Raw genomic sequence first — 25,377 nt, 5'->3', positions numbered from 1 at the left:
GAGATTTGGGAGGCGGGGCAGATTTGAGCTCCTACCTGCCCCTTTCCAGCGAGGAAGCAGAAGGGAAGGAGGCACTGCAGTCATGGTTGGAACGGGTCCAAGATGGGGGAGGAGGAGGGCATGCAAACTACTGAAGAGGGGAGGGCGAGGAAAGAGCCTTGTGATGCCTGCCTGCTCAGCTGCGGTTTTAACAGCATCCTCCTTTTCTGTAAACTTGCAGGAACGCGCTCATGTTCAATAACGAACTTATGGCGGACGTGCATTTTATTGTGGGCCCAGTGGGGCAGCCAAGAAAGTTCCTGCTCACAAGGTTTGTGGGAAAACACTCAGCTTTCTTTTTCCCCTCCTATGGGATTCTATTTGTTCTGTTCTCCATTGAAAGCCCCGTGTACCATTCTACATGCTCCAGCTCAAATTTTTCTTATTTATAGGGTCATTCCATATTATCTTTGCAAAATGCAATTAAGGAGTTGTATAAAACATATAATATCTTCTCTTACACTAGATAAAATAAATTTACACTCGTGTACATTCTAAGTATTATAGCTAAATGGGGAGGGGAAATACTGCTAAAATTGAAATTGTTATATCATTCTACCTACTTAAATATAGCTGTCTACAACCATGGCTGATTTCTTTTTCTTTTTTAAATGCAGTATGTTTTGGCAGTTGGTAGCTCTGTCTTCTACGCCATGTTTTATGGAGATCTTGCAGAGGTCAAATCTGAAATCCATATACCAGATGTGGAACCTGCAGCCTTCCTAATCTTATTAAAGTAAGTGGTAGTAAAGATAACTTGGATGAAAACAAAGCTTTTCAACAGTCTTTCAGCAGCTTGGGAACATGGGTTTAAAGGCCTTTAAGGATGGCTGATGTTAAATGATTAGCTGCAACCATATGCCTGTTCTTTTTAAAAAATGGGATTATTCTCTCTCCTTTTTTTTTGCATCGATAGGTACATGTACAGCGATGAAATCGACCTGGAAGCAGACACTGTGCTTGCTACTCTGTACGCAGCCAAGAAATACATTGTCCCGGCATTAGCAAAAGCTTGCGTCAATTTTCTGGAGACCAGTCTAGAGGCGAAGAATGCTTGTGTTCTGCTGTCTCAGAGCAGACTCTTTGAGGAGCCGGAGCTGACGCAGCGCTGCTGGGAAGTCATTGATGCTCAGGCTGAGATGGCACTAAAATCGGAGGGCTTCTGCGAAATAGATCAACAGACGCTAGAGATCATCGTGACGCGGGAAGCCCTGAACACGAAGGAGGTGGTGGTGTTTGAGGCAGTCCTGAACTGGGCTGAGGCTGAATGCAAAAGGCAAGGGCTGCCGGTTACGCCAAGGAACAAGCGGAATGTATTGGGGAAAGCTTTGTACTTGGTACGGATCCCAACCATGACTCTGGAAGAGTTCGCCAACGGGGCTGCTCAGTCCGACATCTTAACGCTTGAGGAAAGGCATAATATTTTCTTGTGGTATACTGCTGCCAATAAGCCCAAGTTAGAATTTCCACTAACCAAGAGGAAAGGACTTGTACCCCAGAGGTGCCACCGATTTCAGTCCTCCGCCTACCGTAGCAATCAGTGGAGGTACCGAGGTCGGTGTGACAGCATCCAGTTTGCTGTTGATAAAAGGATATTTATAGCCGGACTGGGATTGTACGGGTCGAGTTGTGGGAAGGCGGAATACAGCGTCAAAATTGAACTGAAGCGGCTGGGGGCTGTTCTTGCCCAGAACCTGACGAAGTTTACCTCTGATGGATCTAGTAACACTTTCTCAGTATGGTTCGAGCATCCCGTGCAGGTTGAGCAAGACACCTTTTACAATGTGAGCGCCATCCTGGATGGCAATGAGCTGAGTTACTTTGGACAAGAGGGAATGACCGAAGTACAGTGTGGAAAAGTGACGTTCCAGTTCCAGTGCTCCTCGGACAGTACCAACGGCACTGGGGTGCAAGGAGGGCAGATACCTGAACTCATTTTCTATGCATGATGCATTTCACTTAGAATGTATTCCGGGACTGCTCTGCATATTATGGGATACTCTGACCTGACTGCAAATATTCCAGGGCGATTTGGAATGTTCCGCTACTTTTAACTGTCTACTTACCATCTGGCTATCAAACTAAGTGAAGGAATGCTCTTGAATTTAATCTTATTTTATTTATTCATAAGCTATTTGACTTAATTATTGAACTGCAACATGCAGGAGGGGGAAATGTTTTAAAAAATTTGCACGTGACGTGCGTTTATTTTGTATATAGATAAACTAACTTGCAGACTGCAGCTGGCTCAAACAGAATGTTCTAAAGTAGAGCGGTTTGAGAATCTGTTGAATATAAAACATTTTTACTTGTCCTAGATACCTGTGTGCTTTGCTGATTACTGGATCCATGGTCCCTTGTGTTCACATTAATGTTTGCATATAGTACGACTTAAGAGGCTCAATGCAAGGCTGCACTCCCACACCCATTTATACAAACCAAAGCTCCACTGGGTATTAAAGACACATAGGCTTCCACTACAGTGAACTCTTACATTTGCAGTTTATTCACTTGGGCATTTCTGCTAGCTGAAATGTACAGTCCCTGATAACTATGGTCCTATTGGGTCCATCAAAATAAGAGATACGATAAATGTACCAATTTCTCTTGATACAGGACTGTGCTGGCACAAGGTGCCATAAACCTTTTGTGCAGCTCAAATGGTTGAAATCTCTGCAAAGAGTTCTATTAAGCTAAAATCATTGCATTCCAATTCCAATGGATGTTCACTTACTAAACAACTATAGTATCTCAACCCTGTCATTCTTTTTGTAAGGTTAGCCAATAACTACAGGCAAAAAAGTTTTCTTCAGTCTGTCAAATGAAGGAATGCAAATACATCTACTTGGTTTTCAAAATCAAAAATTATAGCAAACTGTAATCTTATTCATGTTTTCCTGAGAATAGGTTATTTTGAATTTAGAGGGATTAACTTCTCAATAAGCAAACACGGGGTTGTACTGTTACTATTTGTAGAATTTAAATACCTTTTAAAAATTGAGTGGGGGTGGGGAATACTGTCTAAATTAGTTTTTACAATACAATAAACCCCCAGTAGGGTACTGTCAGTTCATCATATACCCTATAGAGAAGGCTCAGAAATGAGTCTTCTCTCTCTCTCTCTCAAGATATTTCACAATCACTTTAAACTAGAAAGTGGGATATATTTATTGCCTCCGTTTTCACCTATATAAACTCTGAGCTAAAGCAACTGGAGATCTGTCTCTAATTTCAAAGTTTACTTGTTTTCTTGGTGGTTTTGGCAGCCATGATGCCCTTTTACTAGAACAGATCTTGCGAGTTTGCCATAACTAACACGTTTTCAGAACATAAGCTCAAATTGATTGTGGGGGTTAAACATTCGCATCTGAAGCAAGACTCAGTTAATTAGGTAACATAGAAGTTTAGAGTGAAGAAAGAAAGTCAAACGAGCCAAGATCTAAAGAAAGTTACAGCCAATTCTTTGCATCCAATGGAGTCAAAAGCTCCACTGTGACCCATTTTTGCAACTAGCTATAACTTCACAAAGTCACAGTCAAATTTGGGCATATACTGCGCCCCAAGTAGCTCTTTGTATCCTAGTTAACATCTTTACAAAGATCATCATGACTGAGAAACCAAGCAGCTTTTGAGATACTTCAGCATCATGCCAACGAACTCCTACAAAACAATACTCAGCACAAATATATACTGATGTCACTGATGCAATATTCCTGTCCAACCTTGTAAGTTCCAACAATGCAAGATGCTTGGTGTGCTTTAAAAGAATATTTGTATTGCATTTGTCCCATTTCAGTTAATTTGACAACTGTAATGTTAGCATAATGTCTGCATAATTTCCTGAATAACTTGGGTATCCTGAGAAGCCAAAAGCTTAAATATTCTAGTAATCATGTAGGACAGCATGCAATACATGCAAGCTTTCAGAAGTAGTTGGTACAGCTTTATGGGTAAGAGTACAAGCTACGACACCCCCATTTAAAATCTCACCTCTGCCATGAACTGCCCAGATGACATTAGCTAAGCCACTCTCAAACCTTTGCCGTCCATTATGGAGTGTAAACAGGGGCTACCACTGACCTATGGTGTTATTTTAAGATGGCTGGGGTAGCATATGTAAAGTGTTCTGGACACTAAAATACTATAAAAATTCTAAGCATTATTATTATTATAGTAGATATCAGTTATTACCTGGGCAACAATTACACAAGTGCCTTGATTAATGTGGACTAACCTGCTTATAAAAATTAAATGCAGTTTTTTAATAAAAAATGGTTTTTGACATTTAGTAAATTTTGGGGTTCCCTGGCATGTCTTGCTTCCTCAAAATACTAGAAATTCATTTGTAGACGACAATAATCAGCAAGCTTCTGACTTGCCACGATATGTATTCATTTAACAACATCAGGCACACAGCAGTGCTGTTAACATTGCTGATAGATATCCTTACAGTAGTACTGCCTGGTAGTGTGACGCCAATTGCTGGTTTATACTCCCGTAGCACTAATAGTGCTTGCAAACAACCCCCAGAGAGTCTATGTTTAACACCACTGCCCAAATCCGCTTTGATTTCTCGAGGTTGTTGATGAAGCACTGACCTTTTAAGGTGGGTTACATCAAAGCCGGCCAAATATTGACCGACTTCTGTCTGAAGTAAAAGAGCACTTTTAAAGGTATTTTAATCTCTTTATTATTTCAAACCAAGAAGATGGATTATTCACCTACACATCCCTCTTAGAGGAGATCCACATACCTTCTGGCGGTTCCCTCACTGCGAGAAGCCAAGTTACAGGGAACCAGGCAGAGGGCCTTCTCGGTAGTGGAGCCCTCCCTGTGGAACGCCCTCCCACCAGATGTCAAAGAGAACAACAACTACCAGACTTTTAGAAGACATCTGAAGGCAGCCCTGTGTTTAGGGAAGCTTTTAATGTTTGATGTATCACAGTATTTTAATATTCTTTTGGAAGCCGCCCAGAGTGGCTGGGGAAGCCCAGCCAGGTGGGCGGGGTATAAATAATAAATTATTATTATTATTATTATACACAAGGTTGTGATGTTGCTTCTGAGTAGATCTACTTCCAAGAAGCCCAAGTGGCTGAAGGGGCAAGTGCTGGTTGCAATACATCAATGTCTAATTGCAAAGTCTCTCACACAAAAGGTGACCGCATTAAATATTTGCTAAGATAACTTGCACCATTTCTACTGAATTTCAATCAACAATTTCATGCTTTTAATCCGAGCCTGTTCGTTTACTTAAAATAAATAAATAAATAAAAGACAGGCGTAAATTGGAAAGAGGGAGCCTTATCTTGCTCACACTGGTGATAATAAACTACTTAAGATTTTTCTGTTCTAAAGTTACCTCTGTGCTTTTAATTGGCAGCTTTCATCTCTGGACTCCTTGGATTTCGTATTCAAATGCCTTCTACATACAGGTTAAATTGCATTATGTAAATGTGTGTTTTTTTTTAGCTTGAGAAGCTGCCATGAAATCATGGCACAAGTATACCCACGTACCGCAAGTCAACTCTTATTAAAAAATACCTATAGCTGGAGCATTTATGCAGAGCTCTCTGGCCAACAGAAGAAAAGTTTTTCCCAGGACGTAGACATTCACCTGTGTAAGGAAGGGGAGAAAGGGTACTTTGATTATTAAGCAGCAAAAGTTACAATGTCCTTGTGCAGAAATAAAACTGTGCCCCGAGTATGTTTTAAACAAGTGTTCACATGTTTTAAACATATAAAAGTATAAACTTCTGGTGCTGACTATTATTTACCAGTCTCATTGGCATGTGCCGGATTTACATATAAGCTAAACAAGCTATAGCTTAAGGCCCCACTCTCTTGGCCCCCCCCCAAAAGGAAAAACAACCTGGATGTACATTTCCAAAATCTCAGATAAAAAACAAATAAAATAAAACCTACATACAGCAACAGTGGCAAATGGCTTTAGATACCTATTAGGTGCATAAATTATCATACAGCATATACTCAACACTAGAAACAGTGACAATTTGTTGTTGACAAAGGACAACTGGACATGTAAAGGGTCCCATTACCTTCAGTAGCTTAGGGCCTCATCAAACCTAAATCAGGCCCTGCTCATCAGGCAAAAATATCCACACTGAGTCATAATGCTGTGGTGACTTTGCACTACTAGAAACATTTCCACTCATGTGAGTTAGGGCACACAATTTTCACCAATTCCCTCTACCCACTGTAGACTCTTGTGCCTGCCAGAAAGATGTGTCTGAAGGCCAGCCAGCGTGGGATGTGGCACGGAGAGAACAGGCACAAAGAGAAACATGGGATACAGCACAGAGAGAGATATAGCAGAGAGGCTGAGCATTCTCAACAAGTGGGTTTGCACCATCATAAGCACTTTCCACTAGGCCAAAACTACGATTAGATACAACCTAATAAAAAGAACTGGAAGCTTCACCGCATGCCATGTGTGGCCTTTGATAGGCTACCAATTTCATGGAATGGGGGTGTTGGAAGGGAGCACAAGGACCACCTAGCCCAACCCCCTGCCCACCGTGGGGCTCAAACCAAAGGCTCTTAGATAAGAGTCTCATGCTCTACCAACTGAGCAATCCCAGTCGCTAAGCACTTTGCTAATTCTCAGATTTTTTAAGCTCGAATCACAACCTTCGTAGTTCATATACGGACACACACACGTGTGTGTGTGTGTGTGTGTGTGTGTGTGTGTGTGTGTCCGTATATGAACCGTATATGGAGTCCAGGGTGGAATCCGTGTGCAAATGTCAATATTTTCCACTTTCTGAACATCCATTGTAATACATAGATACAGATGATTTCAAATTGCTGTTCTGAAAGATACCACATTTGGGGTACTGGAGGAAGAAAAAGACTTCAACCAAGTCAATGGGAAAACAGAAAGGGGTGTCAGAAAATGTACAGCAGAGGGTAGTGCAAAAGTGGCACTCAGTAAACCCAGATGCTGATCAGGGTGTAACAAGCTGATCTCAAAGCTCCTTCAAGCTTTCTTTTATAATCTGTGGATAGCTACCTATGCTTGTGGGGGGGGGAGCCCCAAATTTTACTGACAGTAATCATTCTCATTTCATAGTTATTTATACTTAGTATGTGTTTTTTACTATGCAATAGGTTCTATAGATGTCCTATCAAGAAAATGGCTTTATAGGCTTTTTGGGAAACTGCTAAGAGAAGTGAAGTGCTTTCTCCAATTTACAGTACCATCCTCTTAATAGGATGACCTGCAGCTCTAAGCCTTCTTATACGTCCTCATGTACAGAATAATCAATAGACACTTCTGCCTACTAGTCCTCTGCCCCTTACTATTTTTAAGTGGAAAGTGGGGGGGGGGTCACTGTGCTGCTACAAATTAAATCCAGCAGAGCAAGACAAACTTGTAATCAATGCCAAATGTATTGCAAGGAGGGAGGGAAAACAAGTAAGCGGGGTCAGGGCTAAGGTTACCAGACGTCCCCGTTTCCCGGGGACAGTCCCCGGATTTACAAATCAGTCTCCATACAAAATTGAAAAGTGTCCCCGGATTTATTGAAAAATATCTGGTAGCCTTAGTCAGGGCACAAAGCTGAAATTGCTACCAATGTTTAGGAGCACCAGCATCTGGAAGTGTTTCTCCCCGCCCCCCTCCAAAAAAAGACCCTAAAATATTCAAGAAGCTTCCCTTCAGATATCACAATGCAATGCATTTTGCATCTTTCTCCCTTCCCACACCCTTGAAAAAGCGTGGAATTATAGTCAAATTGCATCTTGAACAGCACTTGAACTGAACTAGTTCAACTGGATAAAGTTCACAGAAGTAGTTAAAAAATGAACTACACCTGAAAGTAGTTCCCATAATTGCCAGGTCACCTGAAGGCAAATTAACTTCATTTGGTAGAACTTGGAACCATATCTACCGGTAGTTTATCTTCACATACAACCTCTGTACCCCGCAGCAGGAGCCCTGACTCTGATTTAGCTTCCTGTAATGGAGACAATGTTCTAAGGCTTATTTGGCAGATATGTCAGCACTTCTGTTGCTAAGGAAGCTTAGTTGCTTTAATCACTCTTGCTAAGCATCCAAAAAGAAGGAATGTGAGGCATTTCCTGTATCTTCTCTGAGAAGATATTTACTCTCTTCCAACAGGAGCAGCTTGAAGCAAGAAATACAGGTACAGAGACAAAGTGAATGATGCCTTGTGCCTTTAACTGCTGTGTGACTGTCATAAATTAAACAGAGTAAGCCTTTTGTAGTATGGAAATAAAATTATGGGGCTAGATCCACCTGTAACATTCTGCCAGTTAGACATCTTATTACTGAGTGTGACCCAAATATAATTTTGGACGCTATACTCTACGGCTGATTGCCGAAGAATTGATGCTTTTGAATTATGGTACTGGAGGAGACTCTTGAGAGTCCCATGGAATGCAAGAAGATCAAACACATCCATTCTTAAGGAAATTAGCCCTGAGTGCTCACTAGAAGGACAGATCCTGAAGCTGAGGCTCCAATACTTTGGACACCTCATGAGAAGAGAAGACTCCCAGGAAAAGACCCTGATGTTGGGAAAGACATGAAAGGGGACAACAGAGGACGAAATGGTTGGACAGTGTTCTCGAAGCTACAAACATGAGTCTGACCAAAGTGCGGGAGGCAGTGGAAGACAGCAGTGCCTGGCGTGCTCTGGTCCATGGGGTCACGAAGAGTCGGACACAACTAAATGATTAAACAACAACAAATACTCTACAATTCTATGATTCTAAGATAAAGGCAGCATTACAATTTATTTTTCATTTTCCTCCTCTATCCTGCCAAGTTTTTTTTTTAAGTGCTTGGTCCAGCTGGTGGTCACACCAAAACATGGTTTGCACTAACCATAGTTTTGAACAAATCATGGACTGAGGTTCCCAAACTAGGGTAAGCCATAGTTGCGTATTCTACCTGTTCAGTTGCTCCAGTTTCTATTAGTGCGAGGGCTTCCCAGAGGCAGAGTAAAAGCTATAGCTATGGTTTGTCAAGTCACACAGCATACCAAATCATACTTCCTGTAAACCATGTTGTTCAAATCCCATCCATGACTTCAGTGTCTAGTTTGTTATCAGCAAGCCAGTGCTTGCTTACTGAGATAGCATACCAAGCCATGGTTACAATTACTTTATTATGGTTTGGTGTAAATTGACTCAGACTGGTATGTCTGCTCCTGAGTGTCATGATGTCCACTCAAATGACTGCAATTCACTGTCCTCTGCCCTCCTGCACCCCGCACCCCACCATCTGCTCCAGAGTGTTGGGGTGAAGACTTCTGCTCAGACAATACTGGATTTTACCTATATTAGTTTACCTCACTTTGTCTAAAGCTGGAGTCAGAAGAATATAGAGCAGGTGTGGAGAACCTTTAGCCCTCCAGAAGTTGCTGAACTACAACTCCCATCAACCTTGGCAATTGGCTGCTGAGAGTTGTAGTTCAACATCTGGAGGGTCAAAGGTTCCCCACACCTGAAGTAAGATGGTGGATTGTGGTTTAACTGTGTAATTATTGTGGTACAGATCTCTCTTTTGATTATTTCTGTCCAAAAAGAAACAACAGCAGAAAGTAAAATGACCTTAGACCAGCCCAGCATTGACAATTCTGACTAGCAATGGTCCTCAACAGTCTTCAGCAGAGGGAGGTCTTTCCTATCGCCTCCTACCTGATCCATTTTACTGGGAATTTCTAGGGTGTCCTACTACTGAGCAATTCCCCCTCCACACACAGACACCACAGACAATGATTCCTTTATTTTACCCCCCCCCCATTCCCGAAGAAAAGCTGTCTCTGTCCCTAATCTACCCTACTTCTTCCATTTGTACTCCAAGAGCAAGGCAGACAGCTTAGCTTTGCAAAAAGGAAAAACAAAACACTTGATATCAGAGACCCCTGGGAATTTCTGATCTAAACTCTCAAAGTACAATTTCCCAGAGTTTGGTTTTGTCATCGATTGAGATAGGAAGCCTGCATGCACTGCTCACTATTCCATTGCTCCACTGGGTTTTTCCATAGACCTCATACATGTTTAATGCCAGTACAAAAAGTCAGCAGGAAGAAATTGTTTTAGAGTCCCTTGATAAGCAAGTGTTACTGATGCTTCAGCTGGAGAACACACACATGCTCACACTTCATTTTGGAATTATAAAGTATTTATAAGCTTGAATCTGGAGCTTTATACCAACAATGAGAGAGGGGATAACCACAAGGTACTCAATGTGAATCAATGATGGGGCTGCGTTGTTGCATTGTGTCAATTTACGGTGCTTTGCTGTAAATATTTTACAAGCATCCGTCCTCTGCTCTGGGTCTTTTTCCGTTTCTCTTTTTAGCGGGGGAGGGGGGAGTGTCATCATCTGCACACATTCAAAATTCTTGCTTCTTACATGGATTCCATCAAATCACACAGGTGCATTTCACTTTTCGGTTGCCGCAAACTGCCTTTTCAAAGATAAATACATCTCTTTCCTACAATTCTCAGATCTCCACAGCATCCGGCACTGCCTTTGCCACAATCTCACTTTGGCAAGCCACTTTGCTCTTAGGCCTCAGCTCTCCATCTGCAATGTTGGAAATGGGGATCCACAAATTTTGACTGGCTTTGGTAACCAAGCCAAAATCTGTGATCACCATCATGCTGTCCTCCTCTTCTCTGCAACCTCAACTGCACCTTCATGGAATTGCAGGGGCAATCCCCCTTCTTGGAGGTGGGGAGTATTCCTATGCAACAGCAGGGATGGCCTTTCCCATAACTGCACTGAGCATCTAAAGCAGGCACAGGATGTTTTGGGACTACAACTCCCATCATCCCTAGCTAACAGGTGTTAGCATTTTATGCATCTGATGCTGCAGGTGTGATTGCTGTAAATCACATGCCTGTCTGGGAAGACCGTGGGAATGGAAGACAGCCTTTTCTCTCTTCAGTTGCGGGTACTGTTGGACTGTACTTTTGTTTTTACTTCGTCCTATTCTCTCTCGGAGCTGATGAGAGAGGATGCCATAATTCTTTGTCTATACATAAAAATTAAAGGTCCAGTTGTGACTGACTCTGGGGTTGCGGCGCTCATCTCGCTTTATTGGCCGAGGGAGCCAGCGTACAGCTTCCGGGTCATGTGGCCAGCATGACTATGCCGCTTCTGGCGAACCAGAGCAGCACACGGAAACGCTGTTTACCTTCCCGCCGGAGCGGTACCTATTTATCTACTTGCACTTTGACTTGCTTTTGAACTGCTAGGTTAGCAGGATCAGGGACCAAGCAACGGGAGCTCACCCCATCGCAGAGATTCGAACCACCGACCTTCTGATCAGCAAGTCCTAGGCTCTGTGGTTTAACCCACAGCGCCACCCGCGTCCCTTGTCTGTACATAGTGTGTAAATAAATACGTAGATGAGCTCTACGATGTCTCACGTTTTTTGCTGTGCAGTGCTAGAAGATTAGTGTGCATATGCCATCTGGTATATGTCACTGAGCGCACTGGAGAAGAAGGGAAATGCCTTTTTCAGAGCTGCGCATACTAGAGGACGCTCGGAGTACGGGATGCAGGAGCACCTCAGGGCGTTTACCAACAACAGGACCAGTGGTCAGGGATGATGGGCATTATAGTCCCAAAACATCTGGAGGGCCGAGTTTCTAAAGCTCTAAAGCTCAGAACAATGGACAATCCCCACTGACTCTCCTACTCCTCCAATCATCCTCACCAGAGCAAAACAGGTTAGTCACTGAGGTGCAGGTGAGGATAACAAATAGGACCCCTGTTTGGACTAACACATACCTACCAGGGTTGTCATGTGGATTGCTTAAAAAAACAATTAGAACACTTCAAAAAGAGCCTGGGAAATTGCAAATATTATTTTAGGTAGCAAGCTCCGGTTGAGCCTTTCCCAGCTTTCTGTGCAACCCGGAGTTTCAAATATCAAGCTGCATTTATCCGAAGCTCATTTGATTCCCAAATGATGAGATGCCAATCACAGTAGCACTTAGTCTATTAAAGACAACAGGTAAGTAGGGGGACCCAGTTGCAAATGCTTCATCATCAACAAGGTCAAGTAAAGCAATTCCAGGCAAAGCAGATAGCTAAGGCACTCAAGCAACCAGGCTCCATATCAGGTTACCAGCTGTTCAAAACTTACTGTAAAAATAAGATCCACCGTTTCACTCTGGAGATTACAAAAGAAATATTTCAGGGAAGAAATAATTATTATCTGGTGACAGCCAGCCAAGAGAGATCAAGATTGTTTCCAAAGGAGGAATTTCAACATCTACTGAGACTATCAGTTCACTCTTTTGAATTATTTCTTTAACCATGCCATGCATTATTTCCTCATACTATACTAAGTCAAGCAGTTCTCCAGACAATGTCTCCAATGACTGGGGTTTACCTTTGTGGAGAAATCATCCCAGTGAAAAAAGAGTTGTTAAAAAACTCTACTTTCAGAGTACAAAGCTTCAATACTGGATAATTCCTCCAGTTCTCTCATTTTAAAATCTCAGCTCTCAATTTAGAGTGGGGTTTCTGCACAAAGCAAATTTTTTTACCCTTTAATTCCTGACTTACATGGGGGGGGGGTTCACTATATCATTTCTGCAACCCTGAGCCTGTAAAACTCCATGTAACATCTAGTTTTTTCCTCCAGATCAGGAGAAAGGCAAGCGGCAATACTGCCATCAAAGAAAGTCGATGGAGAACAGACAAGGGTGGACCTAGGCTGCAAGGGGGAAAAAAAATACCTAATTGGGCAACATTAAAAAATATATATCAAAATGGCCAGCAGCATAACATCAACCAGAAAATTACATTTATAAAACAAGATGCATCACAAATCAGTAGATCACCTTAATAAACCAACAGAGCTGGAACACTGCTCAGGTGAGGCATTTTAAGCATGTGCCTAAATACAAATACTGTATGGGCAGGTCTCACCATACTAAAAGCCCTGGTCTTAGTGAGTATAAGACCAACTTCAGGAACATAAAAATTCCTTCAGCAGTCAGCACATTTTCACACAGTTTAGGATGGGGTTGCTCCAGGGGGCTTTCTATTAAGAGTTTAAGGTGACCTTCCCCCATCAACCTGATGAAACCCAGCAGAATGCATTATATTTATTTATGCACTGTATTTATAACCTGCTGTATACAATATATAAAAATGAAATCAATAAAAATTGCCCATAAAGCCATCATTAAAATCACCAATAATTACTCATTGGTTGAAAGGAGAAAAAATGCATTTTTCAGACAGGCCTTTGCAATCTAGTTTTCAAAAGACGTCTGAAAGAAGAGAAGGATGGTTCCTGCTGAACTTCTACCGGCAGGGAGTTCCACAGGGCGAGGCCTGCCACACTAAAGGATCAATCCTTTGGAGAAGCCCCACAGAACCTCTGGGGATGGGGAGCCACCAGAAGTACCTCATCTGAAGATAGTGTCATCCCATTCGGACATGAAACTCACAGGTGTGAGCAGAGAGGGAAGTTCTTCCTGACTATAGTCACCACCAGTTTGTGAACAAAAGCTACCCGGCGAGCTATACAGTGAATAGATTTTTCTCTGGCCACAGAATTCTCGAAAGTCTGGCAAATCCAGACTTAAAATTTAAATTCCTAAATCTAAGAATTTAAGGAAACATTTCAAATATCAGCTTTAGACAAGACATTAAAGAGTTACATGCGAGCTAATTATTACAAGTGTCATAAACCGAACAGCAAAGTCATCAAGCAGTCATCAACATCATCCTAATTAGTAGTTGACATTTCAACCCAACTACCCTTAGCTATAGTAAGCTACATAAAATGTGGGTTAGTAACTAGCCTGAGCCTCTCACACCCACTTCCTCCTAGTCTGTATTTAAGCATATAACCATCATGGACAGAGACAGGCAAAGGCACTTAAGGACTTTATCCAGCAGGATTTCCCCCTCCACCCACAGAGCGATCTACCTTCAATTGCCCCGTGGAAATAGGGTGTGTCATTTTAGGCAACAAAACTATATTTTTATAATTTCTTAATGAGGGGTCTTAAAAATATGTTTTTGGATGTGATTAGTTTTAATCTGCTGCTATTTGGGGAACTGGACAACAGTTATCTTGGTAAGTCTACTTTTGATAAAGAAGCACATAAAACGCTTTCGGAAAACCAAAGAGTTTTAATTTTACCTTCCGAAAATGTCAAGTAATGCTAAATAATAATTTAAAATAATAATATATCTGCAAGTGTTTGGCAATCCTTTTTAATTATTTCCGCGCACATTTACACACATTTTACTTACCAAGCAAATCTATGTTATATTAAAGGTAAAGGTAAAGGTACCCCTGCCTGTACGGGCCAGTCTTGTCAGACTCTAGGGTTGTGCGCTCATCTCACTCTAGAGGCTGGGAGCCGGCGCTGTCTGCAGACACTTCCGGGTCACATGGCCAGTGTGACATCGCTGCTCTGGCGAGCCTGAACCAGCGCAGCACACGGAACGCCGTTTACCTTCCCGCTATAAAGTGGTACCTATTTATCTACTTGCACTTTAAGGGTGCTTTAAGAACTGCTAGGTGGGCAGGAGCTGGGACCGAAAGACGGGAGCTCACCCCGCCGCGGGGATTCGAACCACTGACCATACGATCAGCAAGTCCTAGGCACTGTGGTTTTACCCACAGCGCCACCTGCGTCCCCATGTTATATTAATCTAACCCAAATTTCTTGTGAATTCCAAAATCACGTTGCAACTTTTTAGGACCGCTCATTTTTGGAATTTAAAAGCTGAAAGATTCAACATGCCCCATTGTGGGAATGATCGTGAGGGAAGAGGGAACAAGCTTGTTTCCTCCTGCTCTGGGGGGTAGGACTTGAACCAGTGGCTTCAAGTTACAAGAAAGAAGATTCTGATTAAATGTTAGGAAGAACTTTCTGACAGTAAGAGCTATTTGACAGGAGAACGGTCTCCCTTGAGAGGTTGTGGGCTCTCCTTCCTTGGGGCTTTTAAAGCAGTGTTTGGACGGTCATCTGCCATGGATGCTTTAGCTCAGATTCCTACATTGGAGCGGGTTAGACTAGATGACCCTCAGGGTCCCTTCTGACTCTAAAATCCTATGATTCCATGATCACCACTTTTTCTTCTGTTGTTGCTCATTTTGACAGATTTTTTTTAAGAAAAGGAAAAAGAGTAGGAGGGGAAAGAGTAGGCAAGAGAGAGGACAAAAATGGGCATGTATACAGTATTTAATAAGCAGACACCATGTTTTAGGCTGATGACAAAAGTGAACCTGAAAAGGGTGGGAAATAGTGGGAATATAAATAAATCCACCTGTCAAAGAGATTCAACAATCCAGAAGAGCTAAATGTTTCCTTCTATAACTATCTATCATATAATAAAAATCAGCATTGGCAGCCATGAAACCCCAATGTCTCTCTACCACCTCTGACATACTGCTATATGGAGTCTATTTTTAGCATTGGCCCCTTTAAGAATAAAAATTTGTTAAATTACTGCAATTCCCAAAGGTTCTTTGAAGCTCCACGCAGTCGATGAGAGGATGCCAGTTACTAGAGACAGCTGGAGAGGCCAAAAATAACCTCTACCAGCTGAGTTGTGTATAGAATATTTTGATATGGGATGGTCATATCAAACACATGCAACACATATTTATATAACCGTTGAGAATGCCAATCCTTAATGCACTTCTACAGACAACTCCGTGTGCACTTTTAGTCCAAATAGTTATCATGCAACACCAACTACCAGAGGCTAAAACTCATTCAACCATCAACCTAATTATTCAGAAAATATACAACAACCCCATGTGTATCAATCATTCTCTTTTCCAGCCATCCCTGCTAAAATATTTTCTCCCCCCCCCTTTTGACCCATGGCCCTCTATTTCACATTTTCTATAATTTCATAACAAGTAAAAGATAGCTTGAATGGTGCATAAAAGCCTACCCCAATAGGGCATGCTGAATTTCCCAACTTTCAAATTCCGAAGACGAAGGGTGCTAAAAAGTTGTAAAACTGCATAGAAATCATTAGAAAATGTGTGCCATGTACTTGCAACTATATTATTGATTTACATTTATATTTATTTAGCATCACTTGACATTTTCAGAAGGATTAAAACAAAAATTGGTTTGTTTTCCGAAAGTAGTTTATGCGCTTCATCGGTAGACTTAACAAGCTAAATGCTGCCCAGTCACAAAAATAACAGCGGATTTGCATTCCTCACACCCAAAAACAATTTTTAAGTCTCATCACTGATGAAATTTGCAAAAATTAAGCTTCATCCCATAAAATGAGATGCCCTGCTACCCCAATCTTGCGCCACCCAAATGTCCTGGAGTAGAAGGAAGGTTGCATCTCGGTGGTAGAAAATCTACTCTGCATGTAGATGGTCCCAGGTAGGGCTGGCAAAGTCCTCACCAGTCTGAAACTCTAGAGCAATGGTTCTCAACCTTTTTCCGACCATGGTCCCCTTCCGACCTTGTTTCCTTCCTGTGGCTAAAGGTAGCTATTTAAATGTCTTGCTTGTAAATAGAACATGTCTTATTTATAATTTTTACAAATCCACTGGGAAGCATGGTCACTTCTCGGTTGACTCTACTCTTGTTTTCTATTCTCTTCCACTTCTCTGTTTTCTTTTTTCTTTTCTGATTTCTTTTCTCAGTCAATTCTGTTTTCTTCACTTCTCACTTCCCTCTGTGGCTCCCTAGTCTCATGCCGTGAACCCTCCATTTACGTGATTTTCACCTGTGGCCCCTTTGGAATAGTCTATGGGGCCTCCAGCCGTGGTTGAGAAACACTGCTCTAAAGCAGTGCTTCCTAAACTTGGGTCTCCAGCTGTTTTTGGACTACAATTCCCATTATCCCTGACCACTGGTCTTGCTAGCTAGGGATGATGGGAGTTGTAGTCCAAAACATCTGGAGGGCACCAGGTTGGGGGGAGGCAGGTATATAAAATCTGACCTTGGGCCACTGCCTCAGCAGCAAGTTCATTAGCATCACAATGATACTAACTGTTGATTTGTTATTTGTTGAAGGGAGCAAGAGGCACCAAACACTTGATCTCTAATTGCATAGAACAATTATCCCTGATTTCCAACCCCTGTGATTTTCCTGTCCAGCACTGCTAAACCAAAAAAAGAGATAATTAAGGCTTCCTGAATAAGCACCCACGTTAGTAGCTCTTCACTTGCAAGGATTAATGTTTGAGCAGAACATTTGGAGAAAAGCAGATGCAGTACAATACCTGAAGGAGATCGCTGAGGTCAAGCAGCATGTCTGTGGTGGAGGTTAAGGAACTTAAGCACATACTCAGGCGTGAGGAGCTGCTCTTTGACTGGCAGCTGGGAAAAGAAACAAAAGCACTTTGCTCCAAATGCACATGAATAGGGTGTGTCATCTCCTTCTCCTGATTTGTTAAGCAAGGTGGTTAGGGGTTTTCCAAACACACACACAATCCACTCATTCATAAGCATTTAGTAAGGGTCTACATCTTTCGCTGCTGTTTTATTAAGAAAAACGTTGCCTGGCATTTAAGCCAATATTCTAGTCAGTACAGAACGCTAATTTCAGGATGGAACTAAATGCTAACAGAGACAGGAGGTGGATCAAATTATAGGGAAAATGTTGCTTTATGAACGCCACAGATCCCACCACTCGCTTCCCCCAATTCTAACCAAATCATGCTCCCCAGACTTTCTAAATGCACCATGTGGTTATCGTAAAAGAGAGTCAGGTCTGCTCTGCTCCCCACCCCAGAATTTTAATACTACACACTCCTCCTTTTTAATAGCATCCGATAAAACCGACACATTGTGCATCATCATCAAACTGCAGGTTTGCGGGGGGCGGGTGTGTGACTTTGTTTTAACAAACCACCACAGCAAGTGGAACAAAACATTTGCTCCCGAAGGCAGAGAAAGGGCTCAAAAGTATTGGGCACACCATAATTGAGTATCAGGTGGTGGCACCTTTTGGAGGTTGGTTTCCAGAGTGTAAGAATGTAAGGAAAGCCCTGCTGGATCAGAAGGAAGGCACACCTTGCCAGCATCCTGTTTTCCGCAGTGGCAGATCAGATGATGTGGAAATCCCACAAATAGGGAACAAGCGCAATTGTCCCCAGCAAGTGGTACTCAGGAGGAATGCTGCACGTCTAGTAGCCAGCCACTGACAGCCTCACCTTCTGTGACTTTGTCCAACCCCATTTTTAAGCCATCTTGTGGTAGTGAATTCCATAGTCTCATTTATAAGCTGCCTCTCCTCTATTCAGCTGCAAGTCCCCACTCAATGAATGAATGCCCAAATCAAGCAGAGACACAGCAGGCGTGCTCCTCTGAGGATTGGGAAATTATTACTGTGAACACATTTTAAAAGCAAATCATTTGACCTGGAAGAATGACTGAACACCTCCAATTTTATAATTCAGAAAGAAGACAAACATGGCTCAGCTATCAGTAGGTTTGGCAGACACGGCTAACACATTAAAACTTTGAACATGCTTCCTTCCTTTTCTCACATCAGCCAAATAGCAATAGCACCCTCCTGCTGGAACAACTAATAGGGGGGAATGTTTAACCAAGAGATTGCATTGATGCAAAGAACCACAGGCACCTCTACCAGCAACAATCAACAGCTAAAAGCCAGGTGTGTCTAAGTCACATGGAACACAAAGCACTCTGGCCAGGTTCTTCTCAAAGGGATTGCAAAAGAAGAGTTACCTTTCTTTGGATCCCATCCATCTTTCTGCTATCATTCTCCCTCCGGGTTTACATTTCCTTTCAATAACATCTCGCTTTCATTTCAAAATCTCCTGCCGATGTTGCTGTCTGGCACAAGCGTTTTTGCCAGGGAGATCTCTGAGAACAACTCGCCAAGTATTGTGTGATTTTTAAACGGCTCGACGTGACACTTATTAACTGTGCATGCGACACTTTGCACAGTTTCATCACAAAAACAGAGAAGTCCCTATCCACAAGGAAAATACATAATCTAAAAATATATTTATTGTTTATTACATTTTCATTCTGAAAATGCAGGTGCTATGGGAAGCATACGTGGTTCTCCCCACCCCCACCCCCAACCCAGCGCTTTATCTTGTGGAGTAGGTTCAGGAGAAAGAGAAAGAGAGAAAGAAAGAGAAAGATGCTAGCCCAAGGGCACCCCGTGAACTTCATCAGGACCAGGGTGGCTAGATCCAACCACCTGCTTGGAGTGCCAGGTCAGGGGAAAAACCTAGAGGGGTCTCAGGAAGGGGCATCATCAGTGGGTTCTGCTTGGGTCTGGGATCCTGGCTCCTGCCCAAGGAAACCAGCTCCAAGCTTCACAGACAAGAGAGAATTTGAACCTGGGCCTCCCAGCATCCTAACCACTGCACTACAATGGCTTTCTAAAAAAGGCTTTGCTAGCCCTGTCATCCAAGATGACTGAGATTCAAGGATTTCATTTTGGTCAGCGCCGTGACAGTCAATTTTTCTGGTTAGCATAATACAGTACAACTCAAATCCCAAGGATGAGATGATCCAACTCTAGGACCATGTACCTTGTCCAACCCCCTGTACCTTGAAACAGTCTTGCCTCTGTTCAACCACAGTGGAGACAGGGACACTAGTCTAACCCCATGCTATAACTTGGCCATGGGCCCTCTTAGTCCCATCTAGGGATGCCACAAAAAGCCAGTTGTCTATTGGTCACCCATGGGCCAGACAACTGTTTTTATGTACTCAATTTCCTGAAAGCGAGACTTTGCAACTGCACGGTTTCAGAGATCTTCACAAAGACTGGAGCAGCTTTTAGAGTGACTATGAGTTACACCAACAGAACACTGTGCAATAATACAACATACATTAGATGATTCATTCATTCAAATGTTTTAGATTATGGAATGTTTTCTTAGCTTGTGCAAGCATTAGAAAACTTCAGCGCTTTGATGAGTTAGTCAAGGTTGGCTTTTCCATAATTATAATCTTTCTTTCAACTTAATAAACACTAGAGTAGATCTTAGCCAGAACATTTCAGTTTGAATACTGTGGATTTATTTTATTTTTTTAAGGATAGGAACAAAAAAACAAACACAAAGTTATACTGCACATTCCACAGCTACTTCTTATCAGCAAGGTAGGGGAGAGGTATTCACTTGGCACAATCTGAACCTTTATCCAATGTTGGGGAGGGAAATCACACTAGGGGGTTTGGGGTATTATAATTCCTTTTACAATGAGATTTCCAATGCATGGTAGGGTAGAATGCTGGTGTCCGAAGAAGTGTCCTTGACAATATCCAAACACTCAGAGCCAGAAAACACTTATGGGGGGTCCAAAACCAGTAAGAAACCTGCAGGAAAACTGCCATTGGTTAGAGAAATGTCCCCACAAACATTACAAGGCTTTGTGCCAACCTGCTGGCACTTCCTCTGCAGTCATGAGTTGCCTCGCTCTCTGGAAAAATGAAAGAAAACCACTTCAGTGTGGAATACAGCTTTGTCAGTTGTTTCATTCAAAGAGGGATGGGTTTTGCAGAAAATTGCCCAACACATTTGAAAGTACAGTGGTACCTCTGGCTGCGAACGGGATCTGTTCCAGAGGCCTGTTTGCAACATGAGCAGAACGCAACCTGTGTCTGCGCGGGTTGTGATTCGCCGCTTCTGCGCATGCGCACGACATCATTTTGCATGTTTGCGCATGCGCGAGCAGCGAAACCCAGAAGTAACCCTTTCCGGTACTTCCAGGTCGCCACGGGACGCAACCTGAAAATGCTCAACCTGCAGCAAACGTAACATGAGGTATGACTGTATACCCACCCAATCAATGAACTGGAATCAGCTCTGAATGGATGCATTTACCCTTACCCCTTCCTATCCCAGCTTCTTACAGCAAATGGGGTTCTGGATTGGGGGAGGAATAGTCTAGGCTAAGAAAGAGGTTTCCGTACCTTGAATGCCATAAAGGGGTCAGGAGGGATTTTTTTTACTCCTTTTCCATTTACAGTGGTACCTCGGGATGCGAATGGAATACGTTCCAGAGCCCCATTCGCATCCCGAATGGAATGCAAGACGTGACGGTGCGTCTGTGCATGCGCGGGTCGCGTTTCACCGCTATCGCGCATGCGCGTCACGTCATGAGCCCCTGCGCATGCGCGAGCGGCGAAACCCGGTAGTAACGCGCTCCGTTACTTCCGGGTTGCTGCGGAGCACAACTCGAACTCGCTCAACCCAAAGCGCATTCAACTCGAGGTACGACTGTAACTGTAAACTGGTTTGCGTCCAGTGCTCTTGGGTGTCCTAGAATCAGAGTTGGAAGGGACCCAAGGGTCATCTAGTCCAACCCCCTGCAATGCAGGAATCTCAGCTAAAGTATCCATGACAGATGGCCATCCAACGTCTGCTTAAAAGTCTCCAAAGAAAGGGAGTCCACCACCTCTCGTGGGAGTCTGTTCCACTGCCGAACAGCTCTTACTGTCAGAAAGTTTTCCCTAATGTTAGTAGGAATCTCCTTTCATGCAGCTTGAAGCCTACTCTCCAGAGCAGAAGGAAACAAGCATGCTCCCTCCTCCATGTGACAGCCCTTAAGATATTTGAAGATTGCTATCATATCTCCTCTCAGTCTCATCTTTCCCAGGCTAAACATACCCAGCTCCTTCAAACGCTCCTCATAAGTTTCCAGACCCCTGATCATCTTGATTACCCTCCTCTGCGCACATTTCCTGCCCATTGTTCTATGAAAAATATCAGGGTGCTTTTACATTGATTAAGGTAGTAAATAAACAAGGGACGTTGTATAGGTGTCAATTTGTGACAATTTTCAAACAGAACAACTTTGTAGGTCAACTTATGTGTACAGACAACTCCTCATTTGATTGCATTCAATAGGTGCACGACCGCGCATATGGGCATCACATCTAACTCGGAAATGAGCCATAAACATCACAAAAGGGGGTGGGAACGGGGCGGGGCAGGGCAGGAACAGGGTGTTTGCAGGCTTTTTTCAATGGTGTTTCAAATATACCTTACTTTACTCAAACAGGCGGTGCCTTGGAACATAACCCCCACACACACACACACACCCCGCCATAAATAGTTATCTGTCTATGAAAAGTGTGCGGGGAAAACCCTTTTGCTTCCACTAAACTGTCAATGAAGTAATTAAACTTAACATTTGTACAGAGCTTTCAAGTGGTCACAGTGCTTCATATACATAACCCACTTGCAATCCTTATACTGTAAGGCTTACAGATATTCAGAAGGTCAGCATTGTTTACTCCCATACTGTACTTCAGATTGAGCGACTGAGGCAGAGAGAGAGAGAGAGAGAGAGAGAGAGAGAGAGAGAGAGAGAGAGAGAGAGAGAGAAGCTTCCCCTAAGACCACCTAGAGAAAGCAGGGACTTTCTGATTCACAGCTCAAGTCACATCCACTCCCCCTATGGTTTTCTCCCAGAGAATCCTGGGAACCATAGCTCACCCCTTACAATACTACAATCCCCAGCACCCTTAACAAACTACAGTTCCCAGGATTCTCTGGGGGAAGCCACATCCTTTAAAAGTATGACATAGCTACAACCTCAATCCTTTAACCACTTCTCTTCAACAAGAAGCCTCCGCTCTAAGTAGATACAAAACATCTCCATGAATATAATATTTATTTGTGTGTGTGTGTGTGTGTGTGTGTGTGTGTGTGTGTGTGTGTATTGCATTACACTGAATTTCAGGAGTCAGCAGGTGCTGCAATCCTATTCTGGGGCTTAAGGATGCCCCCTCCTTCATAAGACCTTACTTCTGCCACAACAGCTTGTAAAAAAAAAAACCACACTTAAGATGGCAGATCCAAGTTCTTCTGTCTACATCCATATCCTATATCCAACCTGCCTTTTTCAGTGCCATAGAATTTGTATAAGAGCCTAGTGAGAGAGACAAAAGATCCTTTGTTGCAAGACGCGCACAAATTCAGATGGGCTGTGCAAGCACATCCAGCCTCTGACAAACCCTTCACACAGACACACCCTTTGACAATTGCTTTACCAGTGGAACAAGAGGGCGAGGCTTTATTACTGTCTTCAAAATACACTGAAATAAATCATCTCGCCTGCCTCGGCTCTGCTTCCAGCTAGCCCATTTGCAGCTTAAAAAGAATACATATAACAATATATTCCCAAAGTTCCTAAAGATACCTCGTGCATCTGGCGTCACAATGAAAACCCATGGAGAGAGTTATGCAGAGGCAGAAGTGGGGCTTTCAGCAGGATTCTCAATCGCTCAAAGGTCAGGGAGCAGGTTTGATCTCAGAATACACCAGGCTTGCTTGCTTCCGTAATTCAAAGAATCACAGAACTGCAGAGTTGGAAGGCACCCTGAGGATCATCGAATCCAGGGGTCAGCAAACCTTTTCAGGAGGGGGCCAGTCCACTGTCCCTCAGTCCTTGTGGGGGACCGGACCCACCCTCTCCCAAAAGCAACCCCTCACTTGAAAGGACCCCCCTCCCCAAAGGACCCCCCTCACCTGAAAGGAGAAACCCCACCAACGCCAAAGCCAATCACACTGCAGCTGCCGACGCCACCTTGTCTTCGGCAGCGTTGTTGTCATCCTCTGCTTTGGCCAGGGGTCCGCGGGGGCGCAAAGCCCAGGCCACTGGCCTGGGCGGCAGAGGCAGCCTCTCCACCACCACCGCTTCCTCCTGCTCGGCTCTTGGCCATATGCAGCTGCCTCAGCGGGAAGGAAGGGGTGTCGCCCAGAGGCATCAGCAGCTTCAGATTGGCTGCAGGAGCTTCCTGCGGCCAATCTGAAGCTGCATCAGCATTGCGGAAGTCAGTCTCCATGTGTCGAATCCTCCGCACCGCACCGATTTAGCGCAGGGTCTGCAGGCCAGATTAACAAGCCCGGTGGGCCACATCCGGCCCCTGGGCCTTAGTTTGCCGACCCCTGATCCAATCCAACCCCCTGTGATGCAGGAATAGGCAGCTGTCCCATAGAGGGATCAAACCTGCAACCTTGGCGTTATCAGCACCACGCTATAACCAACTGAGCTATCATGGTTATAAATGAAGGGCTGCCATTCACGCTGGGAAAGGTGAACCACTGCACTTCTGGACAGACTTACACTGACTTGGATCCGGAGCCCCTCCATGCGCAACTCGGCTCAGGCTGCTCCCACTGAAGGAAGGGGGGCATGCAATTTCGGCAGCTCCCTGCAAAGCTGCCCAGAAGGTTCAGGGACACCCCAGAACAACATAGGAGATGTGAGAGGCTGCAAGGAAATGGAGAACAGCCCCCCCCAAAAAACTGCTTCATTTCCACCACCTCAGGCTGATGTCTCCGCCAGGTTAGTCCCTTCTATAAGCAAATGAGAGTCTTTCCGAACACTCTGGATCAATTCACTGACAAGTGGCTTGGCCCTCATTAAAAATAATTCATCAGGAGAAGAGAAAGCACACTATTTCCACAGGTCCCAGCAGTATAGAAGCCTCACAGAAGAACACAGAATCATAGAACTGTAGAGTTCTATGGACTCTACTTCCTTGGAGGTTTTTAAGGGGGGGGGCATCTGTCATGGATGCTTCAGCTGAGATTTCTGCACTGCAGGGGACTAGACTAGTTGACTCTTGGGTTCCCTTCCAACACCACAATTCTATGCTCCTTCCTTTTGCAAATGATAACTCACATCTAGCAGAGGCTGCTGCTCCACTAACGGGAGAACATTTCTGAGGGCAGAGGGAGGAGGAGGAGGACTGGCCAAAAATCACCTCTTCTCTATTCTGCCTGCAAGAGCATCCAAAGCGCTGCCAAAGACAAATCTGGATGGAACCCAACAACTATATAGCGAGTGTGTTGGATCACGTTCATACACTTTCACTGTAAACACAATGCACACACAAACCTTGAAGAAAAGAATCTGATGAGCCAGAAATAGCTTAGCACACTGATGCCTGAATGGAAGACAACAACACTAGAAATTCATTACATATACACACAGAGCAGCATTGTGTGATGGTTCAGATATCCATTAAAGATTAAGGAAAGTTCAGGGCGCAAATTTGAGGCCTCCCTTGCAGCAACGTCAGATAATGTTTAGATGCCAGGCTGCCAGAGAAAAGAGGAAATGTGTCATTTGCTTTCCAAGGGGTGGCCTGTTCTATGCCTGCTGTGAGAGCAATTATCAATAGGAAGCAGTTGTAAAAACACCCCTTTGTTTTTAATCTCTCTCTCTCTTTTAAAATACAAACGGTTTGGGAGACTGTGAATCACAGAAATAGTGACTTCGTCCCCAGCAATATGCTGGGAGAGAAAAGGTCAGGAAGATGGAGCAAGTAGTATCTGGGGTCTTTAGTGAGGCTGGAATGCAGCACACAAACCA

At 43.5% G+C, this 25,377-nt stretch overlaps 2 protein-coding genes and 2 long non-coding RNA genes across 4 annotated transcripts in view; 2 read left to right on the top strand and 2 right to left on the bottom strand.

Moving 5' to 3' along the window:
- BRF1 (BRF1 general transcription factor IIIB subunit) overlaps positions 1-25,377 on the bottom strand; it is a gene marked incomplete at its 5' end in the record, with an annotated part of 195,682 nt that overhangs the window by 118,418 nt on the left and 51,887 nt on the right. The window contains 2 exons of the mRNA XM_081911507.1: positions 5,584-5,656; positions 17,283-17,314. Coding sequence (XP_081767633.1) covers positions 5,584-5,656; positions 17,283-17,314 — 105 coding nt within the window. The remainder of the gene's footprint in view (positions 1-5,583; positions 5,657-17,282; positions 17,315-25,377) is intronic.
- Positions 220-2,358, top strand: BTBD6 (BTB domain containing 6). The gene is given in 4 exon segments (XM_081915705.1): positions 220-276; positions 279-310; positions 657-775; positions 956-2,358. Coding segments are annotated over 4 exon segments (1,230 nt in total). The 5' UTR covers positions 220-230; the 3' UTR covers positions 1,989-2,358.
- LOC309372952 lies at positions 4,212-5,550 on the top strand. The gene is made up of 3 exons (XR_014169740.1): positions 4,212-4,339; positions 4,407-4,801; positions 5,087-5,550. It is a non-coding gene; the product is annotated as an uncharacterized lncRNA (long non-coding RNA).
- On the bottom strand, positions 8,022-9,249 carry LOC309373167. The gene is made up of 2 exons (XR_014169794.1): positions 8,773-9,249; positions 8,022-8,382 (listed from the first exon to the last, which is right to left on the bottom strand). It is a non-coding gene; the product is annotated as an uncharacterized lncRNA (long non-coding RNA).

The sequence above is a fragment of the Podarcis melisellensis genome, assembly GCF_964234715.1.
Source record: "Podarcis melisellensis genome assembly, chromosome: 1".
In the NCBI taxonomy this organism is placed as follows: Eukaryota; Metazoa; Chordata; class Lepidosauria; order Squamata; family Lacertidae; genus Podarcis; species Podarcis melisellensis.
The sequence above is the reverse complement of the archived record's forward strand: the minus strand, read 5'-3'. Positions and strand labels throughout refer to the sequence as shown.